This window comes from Babylonia areolata, chromosome 31 (genome assembly GCF_041734735.1).
Source record: "Babylonia areolata isolate BAREFJ2019XMU chromosome 31, ASM4173473v1, whole genome shotgun sequence".
Lineage (NCBI taxonomy): Eukaryota > Metazoa > Mollusca > Gastropoda > Neogastropoda > Buccinidae > Babylonia > Babylonia areolata.
In genome coordinates this window covers 8121461-8147361 of record NC_134906.1, presented here as the reverse complement: position 1 = coordinate 8147361, position 25901 = coordinate 8121461, and the positions used below count along the sequence as shown (strand labels likewise).

Here is a 25901-nt window from a genome sequence, read left to right as displayed (position 1 = left end):
CATGTAATGACGGGCATCAGGACACACACGACGTGATGTCAGCATGTAATGACGGGCATCAGGAGACACACGACGTGATGTCAGCATGTAATGACGGGCATCAGGAGACACACGACGTGATGTCAGCATGTAATGACGGGCATCAGGACACACACGACGTGATGTGAGCATGTAATGACGGGCATCAGGAGACACACGACGTGATGTGAGCATGTAATGACGGGCATCAGCTCGTAATGACCGGCATCAGGAGACACGACGTGATGTGAGCATGTAATGACGGACATCAGCATGTAATGACGGACATCAGGAGACACACGACGTGATGTGAACATGTAATGACGGACATCAGCATGTAATGACGGACATCATGACACACACGACGTGACGTGAGCATGTAATGACGGGCATCAGGAGACACACGACATGACGTGAGCATGTAATGACGGGCATCTGGTGAGGAGGTAAAAGCTAGAGGACAAGAACTGGTGGTCAGTAAAGGAGGGACACAAGATGGTCAGTAAAGGAGGGACACAAGAGGACACAATATGGTCAGTAAAGGAGGGACACAAGATGGTCAGTAAAGGAGGGACACAAGATGGTCAGTAAAGGAGGGACACAAAAGGACACAATATGGTCAGTAAAGGAGGGACATAAGGACTGGTGGTCAGTAAAGGAGGGACACAAGATGGTCAGTAAAGGAGGGACACAAGATGGTCAGTAAAGGTGGGACACAAGATAGTCAGTAACGGAAGGACACAAAGACTGGTGGTCAGTAAAGGAGGGACACAAGATGGTCAGTAAAGGAGGAACACAAGATGGTCAGTAAAGGAGGGACACAAGATGGTCAGTAAAGGGGGGGGGGGGGGACACAAGATGGTCAGTAAAGGAGGGACACAAGATGGTCAGTAAAGGAGGGACACAAGATGGTCAGTAAAGGAGGGACACAAGATGGTCAGTAAAGGAGGGACACAAGATGGTCAGTAAAGGAGGGACACAAGATGGTCAGTAAAGGGGGGGACACAAGATAGTCAGTAAAGGAGGGACACAAGATGGTCAGTAAAGGAGGGACACAAGGACCGGTGGTCAGTAAAGGAGGGACACAAGATGGTCAGTAACGGAAGAACACAAGATGGTCAGAAAAGGGGGGGGGGGACACAAGATGGTCAGTAAAGGAGGGACACAAGATGGTCAGTAAAGGAGGGACACAAGATGGTCAGTAAAGGAGGGACACAAGGACCGGTGGTCAGTAAAGGAGGGACACAAGGACCGGTGGTCAGTAAAGGAGGGACACAAGATGGTCAGTAAAGGAGGGACACAAGATGGTCAGTAAAGGAGGGACACAAGGACCGGTGGTCAAAGAGCAGTAACTGACAGAAAAAAACAAAACAAAGCACGGGGACTTGGGGGATGACTGTCAGAGAGAACAAAGGGACCCCGCCATCCCCTGATCATGCAGTACACATGGACAAAGAAGGAGAGAGAAGGGGAGGGGGGGGAGGCGGGGGGACAAAGGGGTGGGGGTGGGGGTTTGTGGGAGAAGAGGGGATAGAGACAATGACAATGAAAACCAGGCAGGAGACAGGTGTGTGTAGAGTTAGCACACTGTTGTTTATTCAGTGAAAAAAAGAAAGCCTGGACACCTTTTGCACAAAAATAAAAACTCTGCATGCGCATTGAAAAAATAATTATATGATTATGTAAATGATAAACGCGTTAACCCAAAGGGGGCAAAAGAATAAACATCTCAGATTATCAGAAGTGGGTGACATATCTGATCACGTGGTCAGAAGAAAGTATACTTATGAAAAGAGCTGTGAAGTGCTAAAATTTTGCATTCTTAATGAAACAAAGTTCTACTTTGTTTACCATGTGCACAGCAATCACAGGAAAAAAAAGCATCTTTCATTCCTACAAAGTTCAGTTTCTTGTGAACGAACGAAGTATCAGCAGTAGCACAATAATCGTCAACATTCAAATGCATATATGTAAAAAAAAAAAAAAAAAAGAAAAAAGAAAAAAAAAGAAGCAAAAATTGCAACTTGAGTAAAACAGCACATTCTGTGAACATGTTATATTATTTTCTAAACTACAGAAGCAAAAAAAATATCAGTAACATACATGAAGTCTCCACATGATCGCACCAGCAGAACTAAAGATACATTGTTATAAAGAGCTTTCTGTCTAAGTAAAAGCATCAAAAAAGCATAAAAATGTCTTGTGTAAAAAAGAACGTTTCAAAAAAGGACCAAAGTCTAGACGCTCACAATTCAGCAATACCCCCAAAGTTTCCTCTGTGCAAAGACCATAGCTTGTAGACCCCTCCCCCCACCCCTGATTTCACTTTTGATATCTCTCTTTTGATTGAACTCTATGGGGTAAGGTTTAGGAGGGGGTAGGGTGATGGGGGGGCGGGGGGGGGGGGGGGGGGGGGGGGGTTCTGGGATGTCTCAGGAGAAACAAAGATCTGACATATTCCTCCCAACTGACAAGCGAAATCAGAATGATCACCCCTTTTCCATAGCAACGGGAGTCAACTCCCCGAAGCTGACTGACAAGAATAATCAGATTTAGTACCCTTTTCCATAGCAACGGAAATTAACTCAACAGCAGTTGATTCTATGAGCTGACTGAGAAGAGAAATCAGGCTAATAGCAACTGGAGTTAACTCCCCCGAGCTGACTGACAACGGTAATCAGGCTTATTCAACGGTAGTTAAGTTCCCTGAGCAGACTGACAAGAGTAATCTGATTTATTGCTCTTTTCCACAGCAACAGCAGTTAATTCCTTTGAGTTGACTGAGAAGAGAAATCAGGCTAAAAGTCCTACTCCATAGCAACGGGAGTTAAGTCCCCTGAGCAGACTGCAAGAGTGATCAGATTTATCCCCCTTTCCCATAGCAACAGCAGTTAATTCCTATGAGCTGACTGAGAAGAGTAATAATCAGATTGACAGCCCTATTCCTTAGCAACGTGAGATAACTGACTGACAAAGGTAACTGACATCAGCTCCCATGATCCTGCGATCCAGGGGGGGGTGAATACACTTGTCTGTTTTCTTCATGCATTCGGGAGGGGGACCGGGGGGGGGGGGGTGGGCATGGGCGAGGGTGGAGCGTGAGGATGAAGGAAGGGAAAGGAGGGGGTGGGTTGAGGGGCAGATTGTTTTTTGGAAAAGGTTTGGAGGGGGTGGGTAGGGGGTGGGTAGGGGGCAGGTTGTTTTTGGGAAAGGTTTGGAGGGGGTGGGTAGGGGGTGGGTAGGGGGCAGGTTGTTTTTGGGAAAGGTTTGGAGGGGGTGGGTAGGGGGGCAGGTTGTTTTTGGGAAAGGTTTGGAGGGGGTGGGTAGGGGGGCAGGTTGTTTTTGGGAAAGGTTTGGAGGGGGTGGGTAGGGGGTGGGTAGGGGGCAGGTTGTTTTTGGGAAAGGTTTGGAGGGGGTGGGTAGGGGGGCAGGTTGTTTTAGGGTGGAGGGCAGGGATGGAGACAGAAACCGGCCCTGACGTAGACAGACATGAGATCTGTGGACTCTCAGATAAAAAAACAACAAAAAACCCCACTGTACTGCTGACACCCAGAAAATCCCTCAGTTTCCTCTGAAGAAACTCCTGTAGACACAACCTTAGAATCACAGAGACACGCCATCACAGTACAAATGCGTTGTTTTTGGAATGAAGTGAAAATATAATGTAAAAAGCAATATCTGTTAGAATACAAATGCATTGTGTATTACATAGCGACAGAATGAGAGAGAGAGAGAGAAAGAGAGAGAGAGAGAGAGAGAGAGAGAGAGAGAGAGAGACAGACAGACAGACAGACAGAGAGGTGAGCAAGGAAGAAAGAATGCACAAACATAATGCTGGAACACTTCTCATTGAAAATAGTCCTCTCTTCAGCTGAAAGCAGTTAACAAAGTACGCAGTCCCCCACACACGGCAGTACACGAACGGTGTGGTTCAAACCTCTGACTATTGGGCACTGGGCCAAAGCGACACGTCTACACTACACAGTCTACTGAAGCAGGCAGTCTAGGCCCCACACACCGCCCCTCCTTCCACTACAGTCACGTGACCATCGGTCCCACCCAGGCCCACGTGACACACACGTGACCTCCAGAGGAGCTGTGCAGCCCGTGACGGCCCGAGCGGCGAGGACTGAGGCCTGTGGACTGAGGAAGAGGAGGAAGAGGATGAAGAGGATGAGGAGAGGAGGAGGAAGGTGATCATACTAACTGGATTGCCCAATGATGTCAGCCAGGTTGGCGGCGCCAGAGGACTGCACCCCGATCGTCTGCTCCACCAGCTGCCTCAGTCCGGTCCTGTCAAGCGAAGGGCGGGAGGGGGAGGGGGAGAGGAGGTTATTTTGAGGCACGTGTTTGAAATACTTCTACTTTCTCTACACTCGGCACAGACACACGTACACATAAAACAGAGACAGACTACACATGTATGGATGAAACCAATGTTTGTACAAACGCCACGTGCAGTATGGACTGAAAGATATCCTTATTTTTGTTCATGACATATTCTTATTTAATGAAGCCATTGTGGCATTGTACTGAGAAAAGGAAGACGTCAGCCAACTGTATTCTGTCTTCACCCTGTTTGTCACTGAGACATTGATTCAAGCAGTTGTCATATATCAGCACTGACATCATCATTACCATGATGTTTGCACTACAGTGGAAACCAGAGTTCCACCACTACCGCTTTGCTTGGTCGGGAACTCGGTACGTTTATAACTTTGTGGCTGAATCATGGCTTTCCATACAACCAGTGGCGATCGTCTGTGGTCCACTGTTTGCTCCCTTCCCCCTCTCTGTGCCCAGGGCTAGCGGGGAAAGGAGCAAGCTAATAATCCCTCCGCTCTTTCCTGCTTCAATGAAAGTTTCCTTTCCTTTCGTAACGTTACACCCCCACTCACCCACTCCACGTCTCCCTGCCACCCCCCTCACCTGTTCTCCTCTCCCTCCCACACCCCCTCCCCTCCCCCCACACCCTCACCTGTTCTCCTCTCCCTCCAACAGTTTCTTGTAGCAGGCAATCTCCACCCCCTCTCCCCCATACCCTCCCCCACTCCCTCCCCATGCTCTCGTCTCTATTTACACACACTCCCCCCACCCCTGTTCTCTCCCTCCACACCCCCCACTCCCTCCCCCCCATACACCTCCCCCCACCCCCTGTTCTCCTCTCCCTACACACCCCCACACCTCCTCCCCCACACCCCTCACCTGTTCTCCTCTCCCTCCGGCAGCTTCTTGTAGCAGGCAATCTCCACACCCCTCCCCCACCCTTCCCCAAACATCCCTCACCTGTTCTCCTCTCCCTCCGGCAGCTTCTTGTAGCAGGCAATCTCCACACCCCTCCCCCACCCTTCCCCAAACATCCCTCACCTGTTCTCCTCTCCCTCCGTACCCCCACACCGCCCCTCACCTGTTTTCTTCTCCCTGCACACCCCCCACTTACCTGTTCTCCTCTCCCTCCACACCCTCCACACCCCCCACTTACCTGTTCTCCTCTCCCTCCACACCCTACACCCCCCACTTACCTGTTCTCCTCTCCCTCCACACCCTACACCCCCCCCTCACCTGTTCTCCTCTCCCTCCACACCCCTACACCCCCTCTCACCTGTTCTCCTCTCCCTCCACACACCTACACCACCCCTTACCTGTTCTCCTCTCCCTCCACACCCTACACCCCCCACTTACCTGTTCTCCTCTCCCTCCACACCCTACACCCCCCCTCACCTGTTCTCCTCTCCCTCCACACCCCTACACCCCCCCTCACCTGTTCTCCTCTCCCTCCACACCCCTACACCCCCCCTCACCTGTTCTCCTCTCCCTGCACACCCCCATCCCCCTCACCTGTTCTCCTCTCCCTCCACACCCCTACACCACCCCCTCACCTGTTCTCCTCTCCCTCCACACCCTACACCCCCCCCTCACCTGTTCTCCTCTCCCTGCACACCCATACACCCCCCTTCTCACCTGTTCTCCTCTCCCTCCACACCCTACACCCCCCCCCTCACCTGTTCTCCTCTCCCTCCACACCCCTACACCACCCCCTCACCTGTTCTCTCCCTGCACACCCATACACCCCCCTTCTCACCTGTTCTCCTCTCCCTCCACACCCCTACACCCACCCCCCTCACCTGTTCTCCTCTCCCTCCACACCCTACACCCCCCACTTACCTGTTCTCCTCTCCCTCCACACCCTACACCCCCCCCTCACCTGTTCTCCTCTCCCTCCACACCCTACACCCCCCACTTACCTGTTCTCCTCTCCCTCCACACCCTACACCCCCCACTTACCTGTTCTCCTCTCCCTGCACACCCTACACCCCCCACTTACCTGTTCTCCTCTCCCTCCACACCCTACACCCCCCACTTACCTGTTCTCCTCTCCCTCCACACCCTACACCCCCCACTTACCTGTTCTCCTCTCCCTCCACACCCTACACCCCCCACTTACCTGTTCTCCTCTCCCTCCACACCCTACACCCCCCACTTACCTGTTCTCCTCTCCCTCCACACCCTACACCCCCCACTTACCTGTTCTCCTCTCCCTCCACACCCTACACCCCCCTCACCTGTTCTCCTCTCCCTCCACACACCTACATCCCCCCTCACCTGTTCTCCTCTCCCTCCACACCCCTACAACACCTCCCCCTCACCTGTTCTCCTCTCCCTCCAGCAGCTTCTTGTAGCAGGCAATCTCCAGCTCCAGCGACATCTTGGCGTCGATCAGTTCGTTCAGTTGATGCATCAGAGCCTCGATCTGGGACTGCAGCTCGCCCTGCTTCCGGTTGCTCTCGATCCTGAATTCCTCCAGCTCCCGCATGGTCTCGTTGTACATCAAGCTCAGGTTGTCCCGCTCCGCCTTCATGGAGGCCAGCTGGCGACACACAGGGGACAGCACTGGTCACCACCCACTTCTCTCCCTTCCTCAAGCAACAGGTCTTCATCCTAACCATCATCGTCATGGTTAGCGGTATGACAGATGTGATTTAAGGACAATACACATGCATGCACGATATCTTCATCCTCACCATCATCGTCATGGTTAGCGGTATGACAGATGTGATTTAAGGACAATACACATGCATGCACGATATCTTCATCCTCACCATCATCGTCATGGTTAGCGGTATGACAGATGTGATTTAAGGACTATACACACGAATGCATGATATCTTTATCACCACCATCGTCATAGTTAGCGGTATGACAGATGTGATTTAAGGACTATACACACGAATGCATGATATCTTTATCACCACCATCGTCATCGTTAGCGGTATGACAGATGTGATTTAAGGACAATACACATGCATGCACGATATCTTCCTCACCATCATCGTCATGGTTAGCGGGATGACAGATATGATTGAAGGAATATACACACATAGACGCACGATACTGATCCCATGGCAACATCCATATTTCTCCTCTTCACTCGCTGTGGGATTGTATTTTGTATTTCTTTTTATAACAACAGATTTCTCTGTGTGAAATTCGGACTGCTCTCCCCAGGAAGAGCGCATCGCTACACTACAGCGCTACCCATTTTTTTGTATTTTTTCCTGCGTGCAGTTTTCTTTGTTTTTCCCATCGAGGTGGATTTTTCTACAGAATTTTGCCAGGAACATCCCCTTTGCTGCCGTGGGTTCTTTTACGTGCGCTAAGTGCATGCTGCACACGGGACCTCAGTTTATCGTCTCATCCGAATGACTAGCGTTCAGACCACCACTCAAGGTCTAGTGGAGGGGGAGAAAATATCGGCGGCTGAGCCGTGATTCGAACCAGCGCGCTCAGATTCTCTCGCCTTCCTAGGCGGATGCGTTACCTCTAGGCCATCACTCCACTTGACAGAAGTGATCGAAGGAATATATACACACACAGACGCACGTTACTGATCCCATGGCAACATCCACATTTCTCCTCTTCACTCGCTGTGGGACTGACGGAGTGAACGTCCACGCCTTGTTGGGAACACAACTCATTCCATCTGGAGGGGAAACATTGTGGACACGGCCATTCCCATCAGTCATATCGATAACCCGAGCTAGGTGTCCACGACATTCGGCATCAATGTCAAGGCGAATGGACGACTGACGGGCGCCATAGCCGAATGGTTAAAGCGTTGGACTTTCGATCTGAGGGTCCCGGGTTCGAATCACGGTGACGGCGCCTGGTGGGTAAAGGGTGGAGATTTTTACGATCTCCCAGGTCAACATATGTGCAGACCTGCCAGTGCCTGAACCCCCTTCGTGTGTATACGCAAGCATAAGATCAAATACGCACGTTAAAGATCCTGTAATCCATGTCAGCGTTCGGTGGGTTATGGAAACAAGAACATACCCAGCATGCACACCCCCGAAAGCGGAGTATGGCTGCCTACATGGCGGGGTAAAAACGGTCATACACGTAAAAAGCCCACTCGCGTATACGAGTGAACGTGGGAGTTGAAGCCCACGAATGCAGGAGAAGAAGAAGAAGAAGAAGAATGGACGATTATACTGAGCGATTTGATTCCTTTTCATAGGCATGTTATGTGAAACAGTTACAGCAACAGCAACAGCAACACCACCAATAATAATAATAATAAAAACAAAATCGGCATTTCGCCTGAGAGAATGAAATATTACAACAACAAAGAAGGGTTGATATAGAGACACTATAAATAATTATGATATCTATCTGTCTATCTATCTATAATTATGTGTGTATCTCTCTCTCTCTCTCTCTCTCTCTCTCTATATATATATATATATATATATATGTGTGTGTGTGTGTGTGTGTGTGTGTGTGTGTGTGTGATTATTACTATGATGATCATCATCATAATTATTATTAGCATTAGTATCAGTATTATCATTATCATTAATATCATGACCATCATCATCATTTAGTTATTACCACCACCACCACCATCATCATCATTATAACTATCATTACCATCATCACCATTAACAATCAACAACAACAACAACAACAACAATAATAATAATAATAATAATAATAATAATAATAATAATAATAATAATAATAATAATAATAATAATAATAATAATCCTCCTCGTCGTCGTCGTCATCATCATAATCATCAGCACAACACCAACATTATTATTATTATTATTATTATTATTATTATTAACATCATCACAATTATGATGATGATCATGACTATCATTATGATGCTGCTGCTGCTGACGATGATGATGATGACGATGATGATGCTAATGATGATGATGATGATGATGATGCTAATGATAACAGACGGGGGCACTGACCATGGCTTCCAGCTCTGCAATGCGGGCCTGGCGTTCGGCCAGCTGGTCCCTCAGCCTCTTGACCTCGGACTTGGCGTGCTCCGCCTCCATCGTGTCTCGCACGTTGCCCGACTGCAGCTGGTTCATCTGTCAGGCCAGACAGCCACACAGGTACACACACACACAGCCACACACAGAGCCACACAGGTACACACACACAGCCACACACACACAGAGTCACATACACACACACAGCCACACACATAGACACACACACACAACCTGTCATTAAACCTGCCATAAATCATAATGAGGTAACAACTGAACCAGAATCATGTCTATTCACCAAAAATAACACACTTTTACGGAAACAAACAAACAAACAAAAACAACTCCCCCCCAAAAAAAAACAACAACCAAAAAACAACAACAACAAAAACACAAATTGAAAACAGCCAGATTATAGTATAGAAAATATCAAGTCAGTCACCGAGTAAAAAAATTAATACCTATTCCCTTCACCTGACATGATGCTAATGTTAATGCTGATTCATTTTGAAATCACTGTTATTGATGTGGATATCGATTCACCAAAATGCCATGTGTGTACAAACAACAGAGAGAGAGAGAGAGAGAGAGAGAGAGAGAGAGAGAGAGAGAGAGAGAGAGAGAGAGAGAGATTGAGATGGTTTATTCATATAGGCCACAGCCCCTTTGAAGGGGGATATACAGTAAAATGCTGAAGTCAGACGTTCAAAAGTCTTCATGATGTAACATATACACTTCTCCTTTTGAGTGCTTTATACAGATATAGAGCGAACTCCTTGACAGTCTTTTCATTTGTTGATGACATTAACATGGTAAGTCTAAACAAGCAGGGTATGAGAGAGAGAGAGAGAGAGAGAGAGAGAGAGAGAGAGAGAGAGAGAGAGAGAGAGAGAGAGAGAGAGAGAGAACCCAAAAACAATAAATTGCCACAAAACCAAACTGATAATATTTTCCTCAGCAAGTTATGTTAGCGATGGTTGTTTACACTCTGACTGTGACACAACTGGCAATAAATAGTCAGCTGTAGCGCCAGTATTCCCTGGGTGGAACCCGTGTGACAGAGTAAGGAATGGAGGTTTCCAGCACCAGTATTCCCTGGGTGGAACCCTTGTGACAGAGGAAGGAATGGAGGTTTCCAGCACCAGTATTCCCTGGGTGGAACCCTTGTGACAGAGGAAGGAATGGAGGTTTCCAGCACCAGTATTCCCTGGGTGGAACCCGTGTGACAGAGTAAGGAATGGAGGTTTCCAGCACCAGTATTCCCTGGGTGGAACCCTTGTGACAGAGGAAGGAATGGAGGTTTCCAGCACCAGTATTCCCTGGGTGGAACCCGTGTGACAGAGTAAGGAATGGAGGTTTCCAGCACCAGTATTCCCTGGGTGGAACCCGTGTGACAGAGTAAGGAATGGAGGTTTCCAGCACCAGTATTCCCTGGGTGGAACCCTTGTGACAGAGGAAGGAATGGAGGTTTCCAGCACCAGTATTCCCTGGGTGGAACCCTTGTGACAGAGGAAGGAATGGAGGTTTCCAGCACCAGTATTCCCTGGGTGGAACCCTTGTGACAGAGGAAGGAATGGAGGTTTCCAGCACCAGTATTCCCTGGGTGGAACCCGTGTGACAGAGGAAGGAATGGAGGTTTCCAGCACCAGTATTCCCTGGGTGGAACCCTTGTGACAGAGGAAGGAATGGAGGTTTCCAGCACCAGTATTCCCTGGGTGGAACCCGTGTGACAGAGGAAGGAGCACCAGTATTCCCTGGGTGGAACCCTTCTGACAGAGGAAGGTACGGACGCTGTGCATGTGTCTCTTCTTCTCGTATGTCGGCATTTCTGTATCTGTACAGTCTGGCTGTGCCCTGACCCCTCTGTCTGCCCTTTGCCCGTGGGGGAAACGGCCTTGACCCGTGGCTCTGACTGACCTTGACCTGTGGCCCTGATTGACCTTGACCTTTGGCCATAACTGACTTTGACCTGTGGGCCTAACTGACCTTGGCGTGGTACTTCTGCTCCATCTCCATCTGGCACTGCTCCATGCGCTCGTCGAAGGTCTGCTGGATCTGCTGCACAGAGCGCCTCAGCTCGCCCTTGAAGTAGTCCTCCAGGTTCAGTCCCTTGATGGTCACTGGCTCCTGCTGCATCAGCTCCAGCTGAACACACATAGACACATCCATGAACACCCATAGACACATCCATGACACACAGACACATCCATGAACACCCATAGACACATCCATGAACACCCATAGACACATACATGACACTGGTTCCTGCTGTATCAGCTCCAACTGAACACACATACATGCACATGAACATACATGAACATACATACATATACATGAACATACACATATACATGGACATACACCTGTACACGGCCATACACACAGACATGAACTTACACATATACACGAACATACACATATATAACCACACACACCCATCCACCAACACATACACATCAAACACATGCATGTATATTGCAATGGAATTTACGTGACAAATTGTCTGGGGCAGTTCTCTTGTTGCCGTGGGTTCTTTTACGCGCGTTAAATGCATGTTACACACGGGACCTCGGTTTATCGTCTCATTGGAGTGTCCAGTGTCCAGTGGAGAGGAAGACATTCTGATGGGGTTCATTCCGTGCTCTCAGATTCTCTCGCTTCCCAGGCGGACGCGTAACACTAGGTCTGCACGTCTAGTTACAACCAAGAGAACATGGAGGTCGTCATCACGAAAAAGCTGTGGAAATGGATTGGACACGTCACGCCAAGAGAGCATGGTAAAATCACCCGGACAGCCCTCCACTGGACACCAGAAGGTAGACACAAGACAGGGAGGTCACATCACCCGGACAGCCCTTCACTGGACACCAGAAGGTACAGACTCAAGACAGGAAGGTCACACTACCCGGACAGCCCTTCACTGGACACCACAAGGTAGACTCAAGACAGGAAGGTCACACTACCCGGACAGCCCTTCACTGGACACCAGAAGGTACAGACTCAAGACAGGAAGGTCACATCATCCGGACAGCCCTTCACTGGACACCACAAGGTACAGACACAAGACAGGAAGGTCACATCACCCGGACAGCCCTTCACTGGACACCACAAGGTAGACTCAAGACAGGAAGGTCACATCACCCGGACAGCCCTTCACTGGACACCAGAAGGTACAGACTCAAGACAGGAAGGTCACATCACCCGGACAGCCCTTCACTGGACACCAGAAGGTACAGACTCAAGACAGGAAGGTCACATCACCTTGACAGCCCTTCACTGGACACCACAAGGTAGACTCAAGACAGGAAGGTCACATCACCCGGACAGCCCTTCACTGGACACCACAAGGTAGACTCAAGACAGGAAGGTCACATCATCCGGACAGCCCTTCACTGGACACCAGAAGGTACAGACACAAGACAGGAAGGTCACATCACCCGGACAGCCCTTCACTGGACACCACAAGGTAGACTCAAGACAGGAAGGTCACATCACCCGGACAGCCCTTCACTGGACACCAGAAGGTACAGACACAAGACAGGAAGGTCACATCACCGACAGCCCTTCATTGGACACCAGAAGGTAGACACAAGACAGGGAGGTCACATCACCTGGACAGCCCTTCACTGGACAGCAGAAGGTAGACACAAGACAGGAAGGTCACATCACACGGACAGCCCTTCACTGGACACCAGAAAGTAGACACAAGACGGACCCCAGAAGGTAGACACAAGACGGACCCCAGAAGGTAGACACAAGACAGCAAGGTCACATCACCTGGACAGCCCTTCATTGGACACCAGAAGGTAGACACAAGACAGGAAGGTCACATCACTAGGACAGCCCTTTACTGGACACCAGAAGGTACAGACTCAAGACAGGAAGGTCACATCACCCGGACAGCCCTTCACTGGACACCACAAGGCAGACACAAGATAGGAAGACCAAAGAACACCTGGCGCAGAACAGTGGAAGGAGAACTCCAGACCCTGAAGCACACCTGGGGTACTGTTCAGAGACTGGCCCTAAACAGACAACGGTGGACAGAACTCCAGACCCTGAAGCACACCTGGGGTACTGTTCAGAGACTGGCCCTAAACAGACAACGGTGGACAGAACTCCAGACCCTGAAGCACACCTGGGGTACCATTCAGAGACTGGCCCCAGACAGACAACGGTGGACGGAACTCCAGACCCTGAAGCACACCTGGGGTACCGTTCAGAGACTGGCCCTAAACAGATCAGAGTGGCATTGGAAGTAAGTAAGTTAGCTAGTGAGTAAGTTTTAGTTTCAGCTTCTCAAGAAGGCATCATTGCTCTCGGACGAACGCACATACATTACACCACACCTGTCTCACACCGAATAAAGTACAAGATCAGCACTCTATGCTACAAATGTATTCACAAATCAGCCCCTTCCTATCTCTGTGGCTGCCTTCACCTCTACACTCCTTCTCGCTCACTACGATCAGCTTCGGATCCACTCCACTTACGCATACCCAGATTCAAACTCTCGACTGTTGGCCGCCGTTCTTTCTATGTCTCTGGACCTTGCAATTGGAATGAACTTCCTCTTTCGCTTCGTCAAGTCTCCACACTCAGCTCTTTCAAGTCTGGCCTTAAAACCCACCTCTTCCCAAAATAGCCTCCCTTCCCTGCCTCTTCCTTGTCTTAGAGTTATGCGTGCGTGAGAATGACTGGTGCGAAAGCGCTTAGATTTGTCTACGCACAAGATTCAGCGCTATATAAGTACCATTATTATTATTATTATTACCTGCTAGGCTGATGCCCAACAGTAGCATAGCCCAACGCGCTTGTCAGGCCCTGAGAGTGCATGCACATTATGTACCTATGAGTGGATTTCGTTTTACATAATTTTACCATAGGACAACACTTTTGTTGCCATCGGTTCTTTATCTGTTTACCAAGTGCGTTCTGCACATGGGACCTCGGTTTATCCTTCATCCGAATGACCAAACGCTCAGTCTGATTTTCCTGTAAAACTTGGGAGAAAGGGCGCAGATAAGCGTCTTAACCATTCTGCAAGCTTGCTCCTTGGTAAGTCAGTCATCAGTCAGTCGATGACCCACCTTGTCCAGCAGGTCCTGAAGGAACTCGCACTCCTCAGCTTTGGTCTTGGCCTCCACCTCCTGCTCGATGTGGGCAGCTGTCTCTGCGTCCAGGTCCTGAAGACACAAACACAGAGAGAGCGAAATAGTGTGTGTTTGAAATGTGTGTGTGTGTGTGTGTGTGTGTGTGTGTGTGTGTGTGTGTGTGTGTGTGTGTGTGTGTGTGTGTATGTGTGTGTGTGTGTGTGTGTGTGTGTACCCATCCCTCTGTGCCTCCGTCTTCCATACCCTCTCCCTCTCTCCCTATCTCTCCCCATCCCTCTCTCTCTGTATCTCTCAGACGAGCATTAATGTCCTTGTATCTCCCCTCTCTCCACCCCGGGTGGCACAGTCACCTCCTTCAGACGAGCATTAATGTCCTTGTATCTCCCCTCTCTCTCTCCGGCCCGGGTGGCCCACTCACCACCCTCAGACGAGCATTAATGTCCTTGTATCTCCCCTCTCTCTCTCTCCACCCCGGGTGGCCCACTCACCGCCCCCGGACGAGCATTAATGTCCTTGTATCTCCCCTCTCTCTCCCGCCCGGGTGGCCCACTCACCACCCTCAGACGAGCATTAATGTCCTTGTATCTCCCCTCTCTCTCTCTCCTCCCCGGGAGGCCCACTCACCGCTCTCAGACGAGCATTAATGTCCTTGTATCTCCCCTCTCTCTCCTCTCTCTCTCTCTCCACCCCGGGTGGCCCACTCACCGCCCCCGGACGAGCATTAATGTCCTTGTATCTCCCCTCTCTCTCTCTCCACCCCGGGTGGCCCACTCACCGCCCCCAGACGAGCATTAATGTCCTTGTATCTCCCCTATCTCCCCCTCTCTCACCACCCTGGGTGGCCCACACACCGCTCTCAGACGAGCATTCTCGTCCTTGTATCTCCCCCCTCTCTCTCTCCACCCTGGGTGGCCCACTCACCGCCCTCAGACGAGCATTAATGTTCTTGTATCTCCCCTCTCTTTCTCTCCACCCCGGGTGGCCCACTCACCGCTCTCAGACGAGCATTAATGTCCTTGTATCTCCCCTATCTCTCCTCTCTCTCTCTCTCCACCCCGGGTGGCCCACTCACTGCTCTCAGACGAGCATTAATGTCCTTGTATCTCCCCTATCTCTCCTCTCTCTCTCTCCACCCCGGGTGGCCCACTCACCGCTCTCAGACGAGCATTAATGTCCTTGTATCTCCCCTATCTCTCTTCTCTCTCTCTCCACCCCGGGTGGCCCACTCACCTCCCTCAGACGAGCATTAATGTCCTTGTATCTCCCCTATCTCTCCTCTCTCTCTCCACCCCGGGTGGCCCACTCACGGCTCTCAGACGAGCATTCTCGTCCTTGTATCTCCCCTCTCTCTCTCCACGCTGGGTGGCCCACTCACCGCTCTCAGACGAGCATTACTGTCCTTGTATCTCCCCCCCCCCTCTCTCTCTCTCCACCCTGGGTGGCCCACTCACCGCTCTCAGACGAGCATTCTCGTCCTTGTATTTCTGGAGCAGGGCCCGCAGCTTGGCAATCTCGTCCTCCAGGGACCCACAGCGCATGCGCAGCGTGGTGACCTCCCCCTCGTACTCTCCGATCTGGGAGTTGAGCTGGTCGATCTTCTTGGCCGAGTCCTTGGCGTTCACCTCGTACTGGGCGATGCTGCACACACAGGACGGCATCTCGTCACCACCACGGCGTCATCATCATCGTCGTCATCGTCATTATCGTCGTCATCAACATCGTCATCGTCCTTTTATAATCGTCCATCATATCGTCGTCATCATCATTGTCGTCGTCACACACACACACACACACACATTAATAGACACAGCGACACCGATACTGACACCAAAGCACACAAACACAAATACACACACACACACACACACACACACACAGAGAAACACATAGACAAACACATAGACACACACACACACACACACTTCACATGACAAAACCTGTCACACCAGAAGGAATAGGACGAACACTAAGACCCTCATTCTGATCCTACCCCCCCCCACCCACCCCCTGCCCCCTCTCACCCCCCCCCCCCCCCTTCTTGTTTCGCAGAGTCAACACAAACAATCCCCCACCCTCCCCTTGCTGTCTGACGTGCCCGATATGGTACTAAATCCAGCGCCGCCCTGTCGCCTACCCGGCAAGTGTACCCAGGGTGGGTAGGCTAAGGGACAGGGTGGCGGGCAGACAAGGCGGGTGGAGTGGAAACAAACTTCACGCCTGATCAGGTAACACTAACATGTCTGCCCCTCCAGACACAGGAAGGAACAGGCCCACCCAGACACAGAAAGGAACAGGTCCACCACCCAGACACAGGAAGGAACAGGTCCACCACCCAGACACAGGAAGGAGCAGGTCCACCACCCAGACACAGGAAGGAACAGGTCCACCACCCAGACACAGGAAGGAACAGGTCCACCACCCAGACACAGGAAGGAACAGGTCCACCCAGACACAGGTAGGAACAGGTCCACCAACCAGACACAGGAAGGAGCAGGTCCACCACCCAGACACAGGAAGGAACAGGTCCAGACACAGGAAGGAACAGGTCCACCACCCAGACACAGGAAGGAACAGGTCCACCACCCAGACACAGAAAGGAACAGGTCCACCCAGACACAGAAAGGAACAGGTCCACCACCCAGACACAGAAAGGAACAGGTCCACCACCCAGACACAGGAAGGAACAGGTCCACCACCCAGACACAGGAAGGAACAGGTCCACCACCCAGACACAGGAAGGAACAGGTCCACCCAGACACAGAAAGGAACAGGTCCACCACCCAGACACAGGAAGGAACAGGTCCACCACCCAGACACAGGAAGGAACAGGTCCACCCAGACACAGGAAGGAACAGGTCCACCACCCAGACACAGGAAGGAACAGGTCCACCACCCAGACACAGACAGGAACAGGTCCACCACCCAGACACAGGAAGGAACAGGTCCACCACCCAGACACAGAAAGGAACAGGTCCACCACCCAGACACAGGAAGGAACAGATTCACCACCCAGACACAGAAAGGAACAGGTCCACCACCCAGACACAGAAAGGAACAGGTCCATCCAGACACAGAAAGGAACAGGTCCACCCAGACAGAGAAAGGAACAGGTCCACCCAGACACAGAAAGGAACAGGTCCACCACCCAGACACAGGAAGGAACAGGTCCACCACCCAGACACAGGAAGGAACAGGTCCACCACCCAGACACAGGAAGGAACAGGTCCACCACCCAGACACAGGAAGGAACAGGTCCACCCAGACACACGAAGGAACAGGTCCACCACCCAGACACACGAAGGAACAGGTCCACCACCCAGACACAGGCCCCCCCAGGGGACGTAACTCTACACCGGAGGTGTGGATAGAGACACACAGTGGGGTGGTGCGTGGGGGGTGCGGGGCGTGGGGTGTGTCTTAGCGTGGAAGAGGAAACTCGTTTCGTCCAGGAAATGTCCTGCCTCGCCTCAAACACTGAGCCTGTCACTGTTCGACTTCAGAGAGAGAGAGAGAGAGAGAGAGAGAGAGAGAGAGAGAGTTTGTGTTTCAGTTTCAGTAGCTCAAGGAGGCATCGCTGCGTTCGGACAAATTCATATACGCTACACCACATCTGCCGAGCAGATGCCTGACCAGCAGCGTAACCCAACACGCTTAGTCAGGCCTTGAGAAAACAAATTATTTATTTATTTATGTTTTTATTTATTTATATATTTATTTATTTTATTTCATTTTATTTTTCATTTATTATTTATTTTATTTTATTTTATTATAATTTTTTTTGTACGCTTATATTTGACTTCAAGTTTTTGCGCCTTATACATATTATTATTATTAGTAGTAGTAGCAGTAGAGAGAGAACTCAGAATTCAAAACGATATTATTCAAGAATTAAGATTTTAGGCATAGCCTATTCTTCCAATCTGTCCTTGCTTACCTACATCAGTTACAAACTGCACACACAGAGAGGGAGAGCGAGAGACGGAGAGAGAGAGAGAGAGAGAGAACTCAAAACGTTTTTTATTCAAGGATTAAGATTTTAGGCATTGCCTATTCTTCCAATCTGTCCTTGCTAATCTACATCTAGTACAAATAGCACACACATAAATGAAAGGAAAAAGTTTTCATGCAGAATTGTATACATAATGAAGAAAACACCCCCCCCCCCGGCCCCCACACACACCCCCACATCTGTGCACACACATGCATACACACACTGACGCTCGCGTGCGAGCGCACACACATACATACACACACACGCACACACACACACTGACAGCATCCCCTCACTCCCCCCCCCCCCCCCCCCCCCACACACACACACACTAAGATTGACAGATGGATAGGACAGTGATTCACAGAGAGAGAGAGAGAGAGAGAGAGAGAGAGAGAGAGAGAGAGAGAGAGATGTCATCAATATAGAAGTTCCAGAAACATCCGGGTGTTTAAAAGGTACAGTATTGTTACTGTCTCTGAAATCTATGAGAGAGAGAGAGAGAGAGAGAGAGAGAGAGAGAGAAAACAAAGAGGAGAGGCAGAGGAGAAGGAGAGAGAGAGGCTCACAGCCAGACAGACAGACAGACAGAGGGTGGAGACGTGCAGACAGCAGGAGTAGTGTGTGGTCAAGGGGTCAGCCATGGCTGGCTGGCTGGCTGGACAGTACTTGAGCAGGTTCACGGGTCACTGACCACAGGTCAACAGACACACGGTGAAGGGGGACATGGGCAATGTGATGGTGGTGGTGGTGGTGGGATTCTTTTTCTTCTTTGAGGGGGAGGGGCGGGGTAGGGGAATGCAGGACATGGTTGGAGCGAGAAGCAGCCATGAAAGATTGTGCTGACTGTGTCTGTCTGTCCGCAGCGTGTCTCAGTCCCCCCCCCTCCCCCCCCCCGCTCCCTTCATCCCTCCCTCCCCTCCAATGTGGGGTCCGTTTTGTGGTGTCCGACGACATGGACAGTGGCACGTCTTTTTGCCCCCCCCCCCCCCACCGCCCCGAGCCCCCTCCCTTTGCCACGAACATATTTGCTCGTCGACGAAAGCGTTGTCTCAAGTTGTATCAAGTCTGTGTTGTGTGTCTGTGTGTCTGTATCTCGTTCACCTGTATACGACTCTCCCTCCTTCCCCCTCAATGGTCACCACCCCTCACACACACACACACCCCGTCTGTCCCCCCCCCCCCCCAACACACACACCACACCCCCCGTCTCTCCCCCCCCCCAACACACACACCACAACCCTCGTCTCCCCCCCCCCAACACACACACACCACACCCCCGTCTCTCCCCCCCCCAACACACACACCACACCCCCCGTCTTCCCCCCCCCCCCAACACACACACCACAACCCCCGTCTCTCCCCCCCCCCCAACACACACACCACACCCCCCGTCTCCCCCCCCCCGCCCCCAACACACACACCACACCCCCCGTCTGTCCCCCCCACCCACCCCCCGAACACACACCACACCCCCCCGTCTCTCCCCCCCAACACACACACCACACCCCCCGTCTCCCCCCCCCCCCAACACACACTCTGATCCAGCCTAAAGCCCCACCATGTACCAAGCAATGTTAGTACAGCCAGTGCCAGCAGAGGTGGGGGGGTGGGGGTTGGGGTTGGGTTTGGAGGGTGAAAGTGAGGCTCTGACACGTCTGGCCTGACGCCGGGTGCACGGGTCAATGGACAGCAGGCGGCTACATACCCCTTGTCACCCTCAATCCACCCACCCACCCACACATACACCCAAGGCACCTACCCCAAGGACACGGGCTTTCGTCAGACCCTGACTCAAATACTTATCTGTTGGCAAGGTGTGCAGGTGGGGGAGAGGAAGGATGGGGGCAGGGTGTAGGTGGGGAATAGGGGGGAGAGGGGGGCACCATAGCGGGGCAGGGGTCCTTGAGGGCTGCACAGACTGCACTCTAACAAGGAGGGCGGTCCCAGACCCGTCACGTGACCGTGACTGACAGCTCAAACACACAACAGCCGGCATCACTGTCACTGTACAGCACAGTGACAGCTCAAACACACAGCCGGCATCACTGTCACTGTACAGCTCACTGACAGCTCAAACACACAGCCATCACTGTCACTGTACAACACACTGACAGCTTTAACACACAGCCGCCATCACTGTCACTGTACAGCACACTGACAGCTCAAACACACAGCCGGCATCACTGTCACTGTACAGCACACTGACAGCTCAAACACACAGCCATCACTGTCACTGTACAGCACACTGACAGCTCAAACACACAGTCATCACTGTCACAGTACAGCACACTGACAGCTCAAACACACAGCCGCCATCACTGTCACTGTACAGCACACTGACAGCTCAAACACACAGCCATCACTGTCACAGTACAGCACACTGACAGCTCAAACACACAGCCATCACTGTCACAGTACAGCACACTGACAGCTCAAACACACAGCCATCACTGTCACTGTACAGCACACTGACAGCTCAAACACACAGCCATCACTGTCACTGTAAAACACACTGACAGCTCAAACACACAGCCGCCATCACTGTCACTGTACAGCACACTGACAGCTCAAACACACAGCCATCACTGTCACAGTACAGCACACTGACAGCTCAAACACACAGCCATCACTGTCACAGTACAGCACACTGACAGCTCAAACACACAGCCATCACTGTCACAGTACAGCACACTGACAGCTCAAACACACAGCCATCACTGTCACAGTACAGCACACTGACAGCTCAAACACACAGCCGCCATCACTGTCACTGTACAGCACAGTGACAGCTCAAACACACAGCCATCACTGTCACTGTACAGCACACTGACAGCTCAAACACACAGCCATCACTGTCACTGTAAAACACACTGACAGCTCAAACACACAGCCGGCATCACTGTCACTGTACAGCACACTGACAGGTCAAACACACAGCCGGCATCACTGTCACTGTACAGCACACTGACAGCTCAAACACACAGCCGCCATCACTGTCACTGTACAGCACACTGACAGCTCAAACACACAGCCATCACTGTCACTGTACAGCACACTGACAGCTCAAACACACAGCCATCACTGTCACTGTAAAACACACTGACAGCTCAAACACACAGCCGGCATCACTGTCACTGTACAGCACACTGACAGCTCAAACACACAGCCGGCATCACTGTCACTGTACAGCACAGTGACAGCTCAAACACACAGCCGCCATCACTGTCACTGTACAGCACACTGACAGCTCAAACACACAGCCGGCATCACTGTCACTGTACAGCACACTGACAGCTCAAACACACAGCCGGCATCACTGTCACTGTACAACACACTTCCGCTTTGGCACGGTTTGACTGCAGGGCTTTAAACGCTTGTGAGTTTGATAGCTATTTCAAGTGTGTGTGGGTGGCGGTGGTGGGGCACAGACTACAAATGACTGAGGAAAACCAGCCCCCAGCACAGACATAGGAACAGATCGATACCGCCTGATCATATCTGAATATACACTGCGCGCCGTGTACTCTGGTAGCCTGATCATTATATATATATATATATATATATATATATATATATATATATATATATATATATATATATATATATATATGCATCGTCTTGTAGTCAGGTAGTGGTGTAGTCATGTAGCAGCCGTCACCCCCCCCCCACCCCCCCTCTCCTCTCCCCGCACAAACACACATAGCGGGCTACGTGATCTCGCATACAATCCATTCCTTACTATAGCATTCAGCTGCCCTACACACACACACACACACACGCACACACACACACACAGCACTATGTTTTTATGTACAGGACTGCAGTGCACTATGCCTTCTGTAAGACCTACACAAACTCAGTCACTGTAGCCTGTGAAATTCAGTCCCCCTGCCTTACTGTACTCTGGTGAACCGGGAAAAAAATCAAGTTCTGCTACATTATGTTCCAGAACATGGTGAAGTCACACCCACGGTTACCTGCCCCCGACAGCCTGTTGTAAAAAGTACCCCCCCCACCCCGATCCCTCGCTAAAATATATTCATTCATGTCTTGTGCTTCTGTAATCCCTCATTCCTCCTCCTCTCTGTCTGTCTGTCTGTCTATCTGTCTGACTGTGCTTGCCTGATTGTCTGTCTAACCGTCTAACCTGTCTATCTCTTTGTCGAATTGTCGGAACGTATGTCTGCCTAACTGTTTGCCAATGTCTGTCTGTCTGTCAGTCTATCTGTCTAACTGATAGTTGTATCTCTGTCTGACTCTCTCTCTCTCTTTGTGTGTGTGTGTGTGTGTGTGTGTGTGTGTGTGTGTGTGTGTGTGTGAGAGAGAGAGAGAGAGAGAGAGAGAGAGAGAGAGTCCGGGGGATTCCCCAGCATCACCAGGGAGCGATGTCTGCACAACCTGTATCCTCCTCTTCTTCACCCCCTCTAATACCCCTCCTCTTCTCCCCCCCCACCTCCCCCTTAGCGTGCGGAGTGACGTCATAAGAGGCCCAAAGGGCAGAGGGTGGAGGGTGGTCTGGGGGGGGGGGAGGAGGTTGTGGGGAGGAAGAGGAGGGTCTTGGCGTGGTTTGGGCGCCGCGTCTGCAGACAGCCGGTCGACAAATCGATCAGAGGACACACTGGTCTTCCTCTGGCACCACCCACTGCTGCCCGCTGTGACGGCCCACAGGGCGGAGGGGGCGGGGTGGGGTGATGGGGGTGGGTGGGGTTGGTGGGGGGTGAGAACAGACCCCCATGGGTCTCTAATCCGGTTATGGGACACGTTTGCATCAACCATAAGTTCATGAGACGTGTCTGTACCCATCCATTAGTTCATGAGACGTGTCTGTACCAACCATTAGTTCATGGGACGTGTCTGTACCAACCATTAGCTCATGAGACGTGTCTGTACCAACCATTAGTTCATGAGACGTGCCTGTACCCATCCATTAGTTCACGAGACGTGTCTGTACCAACCATTAGTTCATGGGACGTGTCTGTACCATCCATTAGTTCATGAGACGTGTCTGTACCAACCATTAGTTCATGAGACGTGTCTGTACCAACCATTAGTTCATGAGACGTGTCTGTACCCATCCATTAGGTCATAAGACGTGCCTGTACCCATCCATTAGTTCATGAGACGTGTCTGTACCAACCATTAGTTCATGAGACGTGTCTGTACCAACCATTAGGTCATAAGACGTGCCTGTACCCATCCATTAGTTCACGAGACGTGTCTGTACCAACCATTAGTTCATGAGACGTGTCTGTACCCATCCATTAGTTCATGAGACGTGTCTGTACCAACCATTAGTTCATGAGACGTGTCTGTACCACCCATTAGGTCATGAGACGTGTCTGTACCCATCCATTAGGTCATGAGACGTGTCTGTACCCATCCATCAGTTCATGAGACGTGTCTGTACCAACCATAAGTTCATAAGACGTGTCTGTACCAACCATAAGTTCATGACACGTGTCTGTACCCATCCATTAGTTCATGAGACGTGTCTGTACCAACCATAAGTTCATGAGACGTGTCTGTACCAACCATTAGTTCACGGGACGTGTCTGTACCAACCATAAGTTCATAAGACGTGTCTGTACCAACCATAAGTTCATGAGACGTGTCTGTACCCATCCATTAGTTCATGAGACGTGTCTGTACCCAACCATTAGTTCATGAGACGTGTCTGTACCAACCATTAGTTCATGGGACGTGTCTGTACCAACCATTAGTTCATGAGACGTGTCTGTACCCAACCATAAGTTCATGAGACGTGTCTGTACCCATCCATTAGTTCATGTGACGTGTCTGTACCCAACCATAAGTTCATAAGACGTGTCTGTACCAACCATTAGTTCATGAGACGTGTCTGTACCCATCCATTAGTTCATGAGACGTGTCTGTACCAACCATTAGTTCATGAGACGTGTCTGTACCACCCATTAGGTCACGAGACGTGTCTGTACCCATCCATTAGGTCATAAGACGTGCCTGTACCCATCCATTAGTTCATGAGACGTGTCTGTACCAACCATTAGTTCATGAGACGTGTCTGTACCAACCATTAGGTCATAAGACGTGCCTGTACCCATCCATTAGTTCACGAGACGTGTCTGTACCAACCATTAGTTCATGAGACGTGTCTGTACCCATCCATTAGTTCATGAGACGTGTCTGTACCAACCATTAGTTCATGAGACGTGTCTGTACCACCCATTAGGTCATGAGACGTGTCTGTACCCATCCATTAGGTCATGAGACGTGTCTGTACCCATCCATCAGTTCATGAGACGTGTCTGTACCAACCATAAGTTCATAAGACGTGTCTGTACCAACCATAAGTTCATGACACGTGTCTGTACCCATCCATTAGTTCATGAGACGTGTCTGTACCAACCATAAGTTCATGAGACGTGTCTGTACCAACCATTAGTTCACGGGACGTGTCTGTACCAACCATAAGTTCATGAGACGTGTCTGTACCAACCATAAGTTCATAAGACGTGTCTGTACCAACCATAAGTTCATGAGACGTGTCTGTACCCATCCATTAGTTCATGAGACGTGTCTGTACCCAACCATTAGTTCATGAGACGTGTCTGTACCAACCATTAGTTCATGGGACGTGTCTGTACCAACCATTAGTTCATGAGACGTGTCTGTACCCAACCATAAGTTCATGAGACGTGTCTGTACCCATCCATTAGTTCATGTGACGTGTCTGTACCCAACCATAAGTTCATGAGACGTGTCTGTACCAACCATTAGTTCATGGGACGTGTCTGTACCAACCATTAGCTCATGAGACGTGTCTGTACCAACCATTAGTTCATGAGACGTGTCTGTACCAACCATTAGTTCATGAGACGTGTCTCTATCAGTCATAAATTCATAGAACACGTCTGTATCAGTAATTCGTTCATGGGACATGTCCATGTCAGTCATTCATTCGTGTCACACGTGTGTATCGGCTATTAGTTCATAGAACACGTGTGTTTATATCAGTCATTCGTTCATGTAACACGTCTGTATCAGCCAATAGTTCATAGAACACGTGTGTCTATATCAGTCATTCGTTCATGGAACACGTCTGTATCAGCCAATAGTTCATAGAACACGTGTGTCTATATCAGTCATTCGTTCATGGAACACGTCTGTATCAGCCAATAGTTCATAGAACGCGTGTGTCTATATCAGTCATTCATCCATAGGATCTGTATCAGCCATTAGCTCATGTCATGACGCTGTTCTCCCCTTGCCACGTCATCACAATCACACGTCACAGCCTCCACCCCCCCCCCCTCCACCACCACTGTCATGACGCTGTTCTCCCCTTGTCACGTCATCACAATCACACGTCACAGCCTCCACCCCCCCACCCCTCCACCACCACTGTCATGACGCTGTTCTCCCCTTGCCACGTCATCACAATCACACGTCACAGCCTCCACCCCCCACCCCTCCACCACCACTGTCATGACGCTGTTCTCCCCT

General features: G+C 50.6%; 1 protein-coding gene across 1 annotated transcript in view; it reads right to left on the bottom strand.

Moving 5' to 3' along the window:
- The window catches only part of LOC143276313 (retrograde protein of 51 kDa-like), a 70153-nt gene that overhangs the window by 17099 nt on the left and 27153 nt on the right, over positions 1 to 25901 (bottom strand). Inside the window, exons 2-7 of the mRNA XM_076580819.1 lie at positions 15877 to 16063; positions 14402 to 14497; positions 11298 to 11456; positions 9285 to 9410; positions 6666 to 6886; positions 4226 to 4311 (exon numbers count right to left, since the gene is read on the bottom strand). Of these exons, the coding sequence (XP_076436934.1) occupies positions 4226 to 4311; positions 6666 to 6886; positions 9285 to 9410; positions 11298 to 11456; positions 14402 to 14497; positions 15877 to 16063 (875 nt within the window). The remainder of the gene's footprint in view (positions 1 to 4225; positions 4312 to 6665; positions 6887 to 9284; positions 9411 to 11297; positions 11457 to 14401; positions 14498 to 15876; positions 16064 to 25901) is intronic.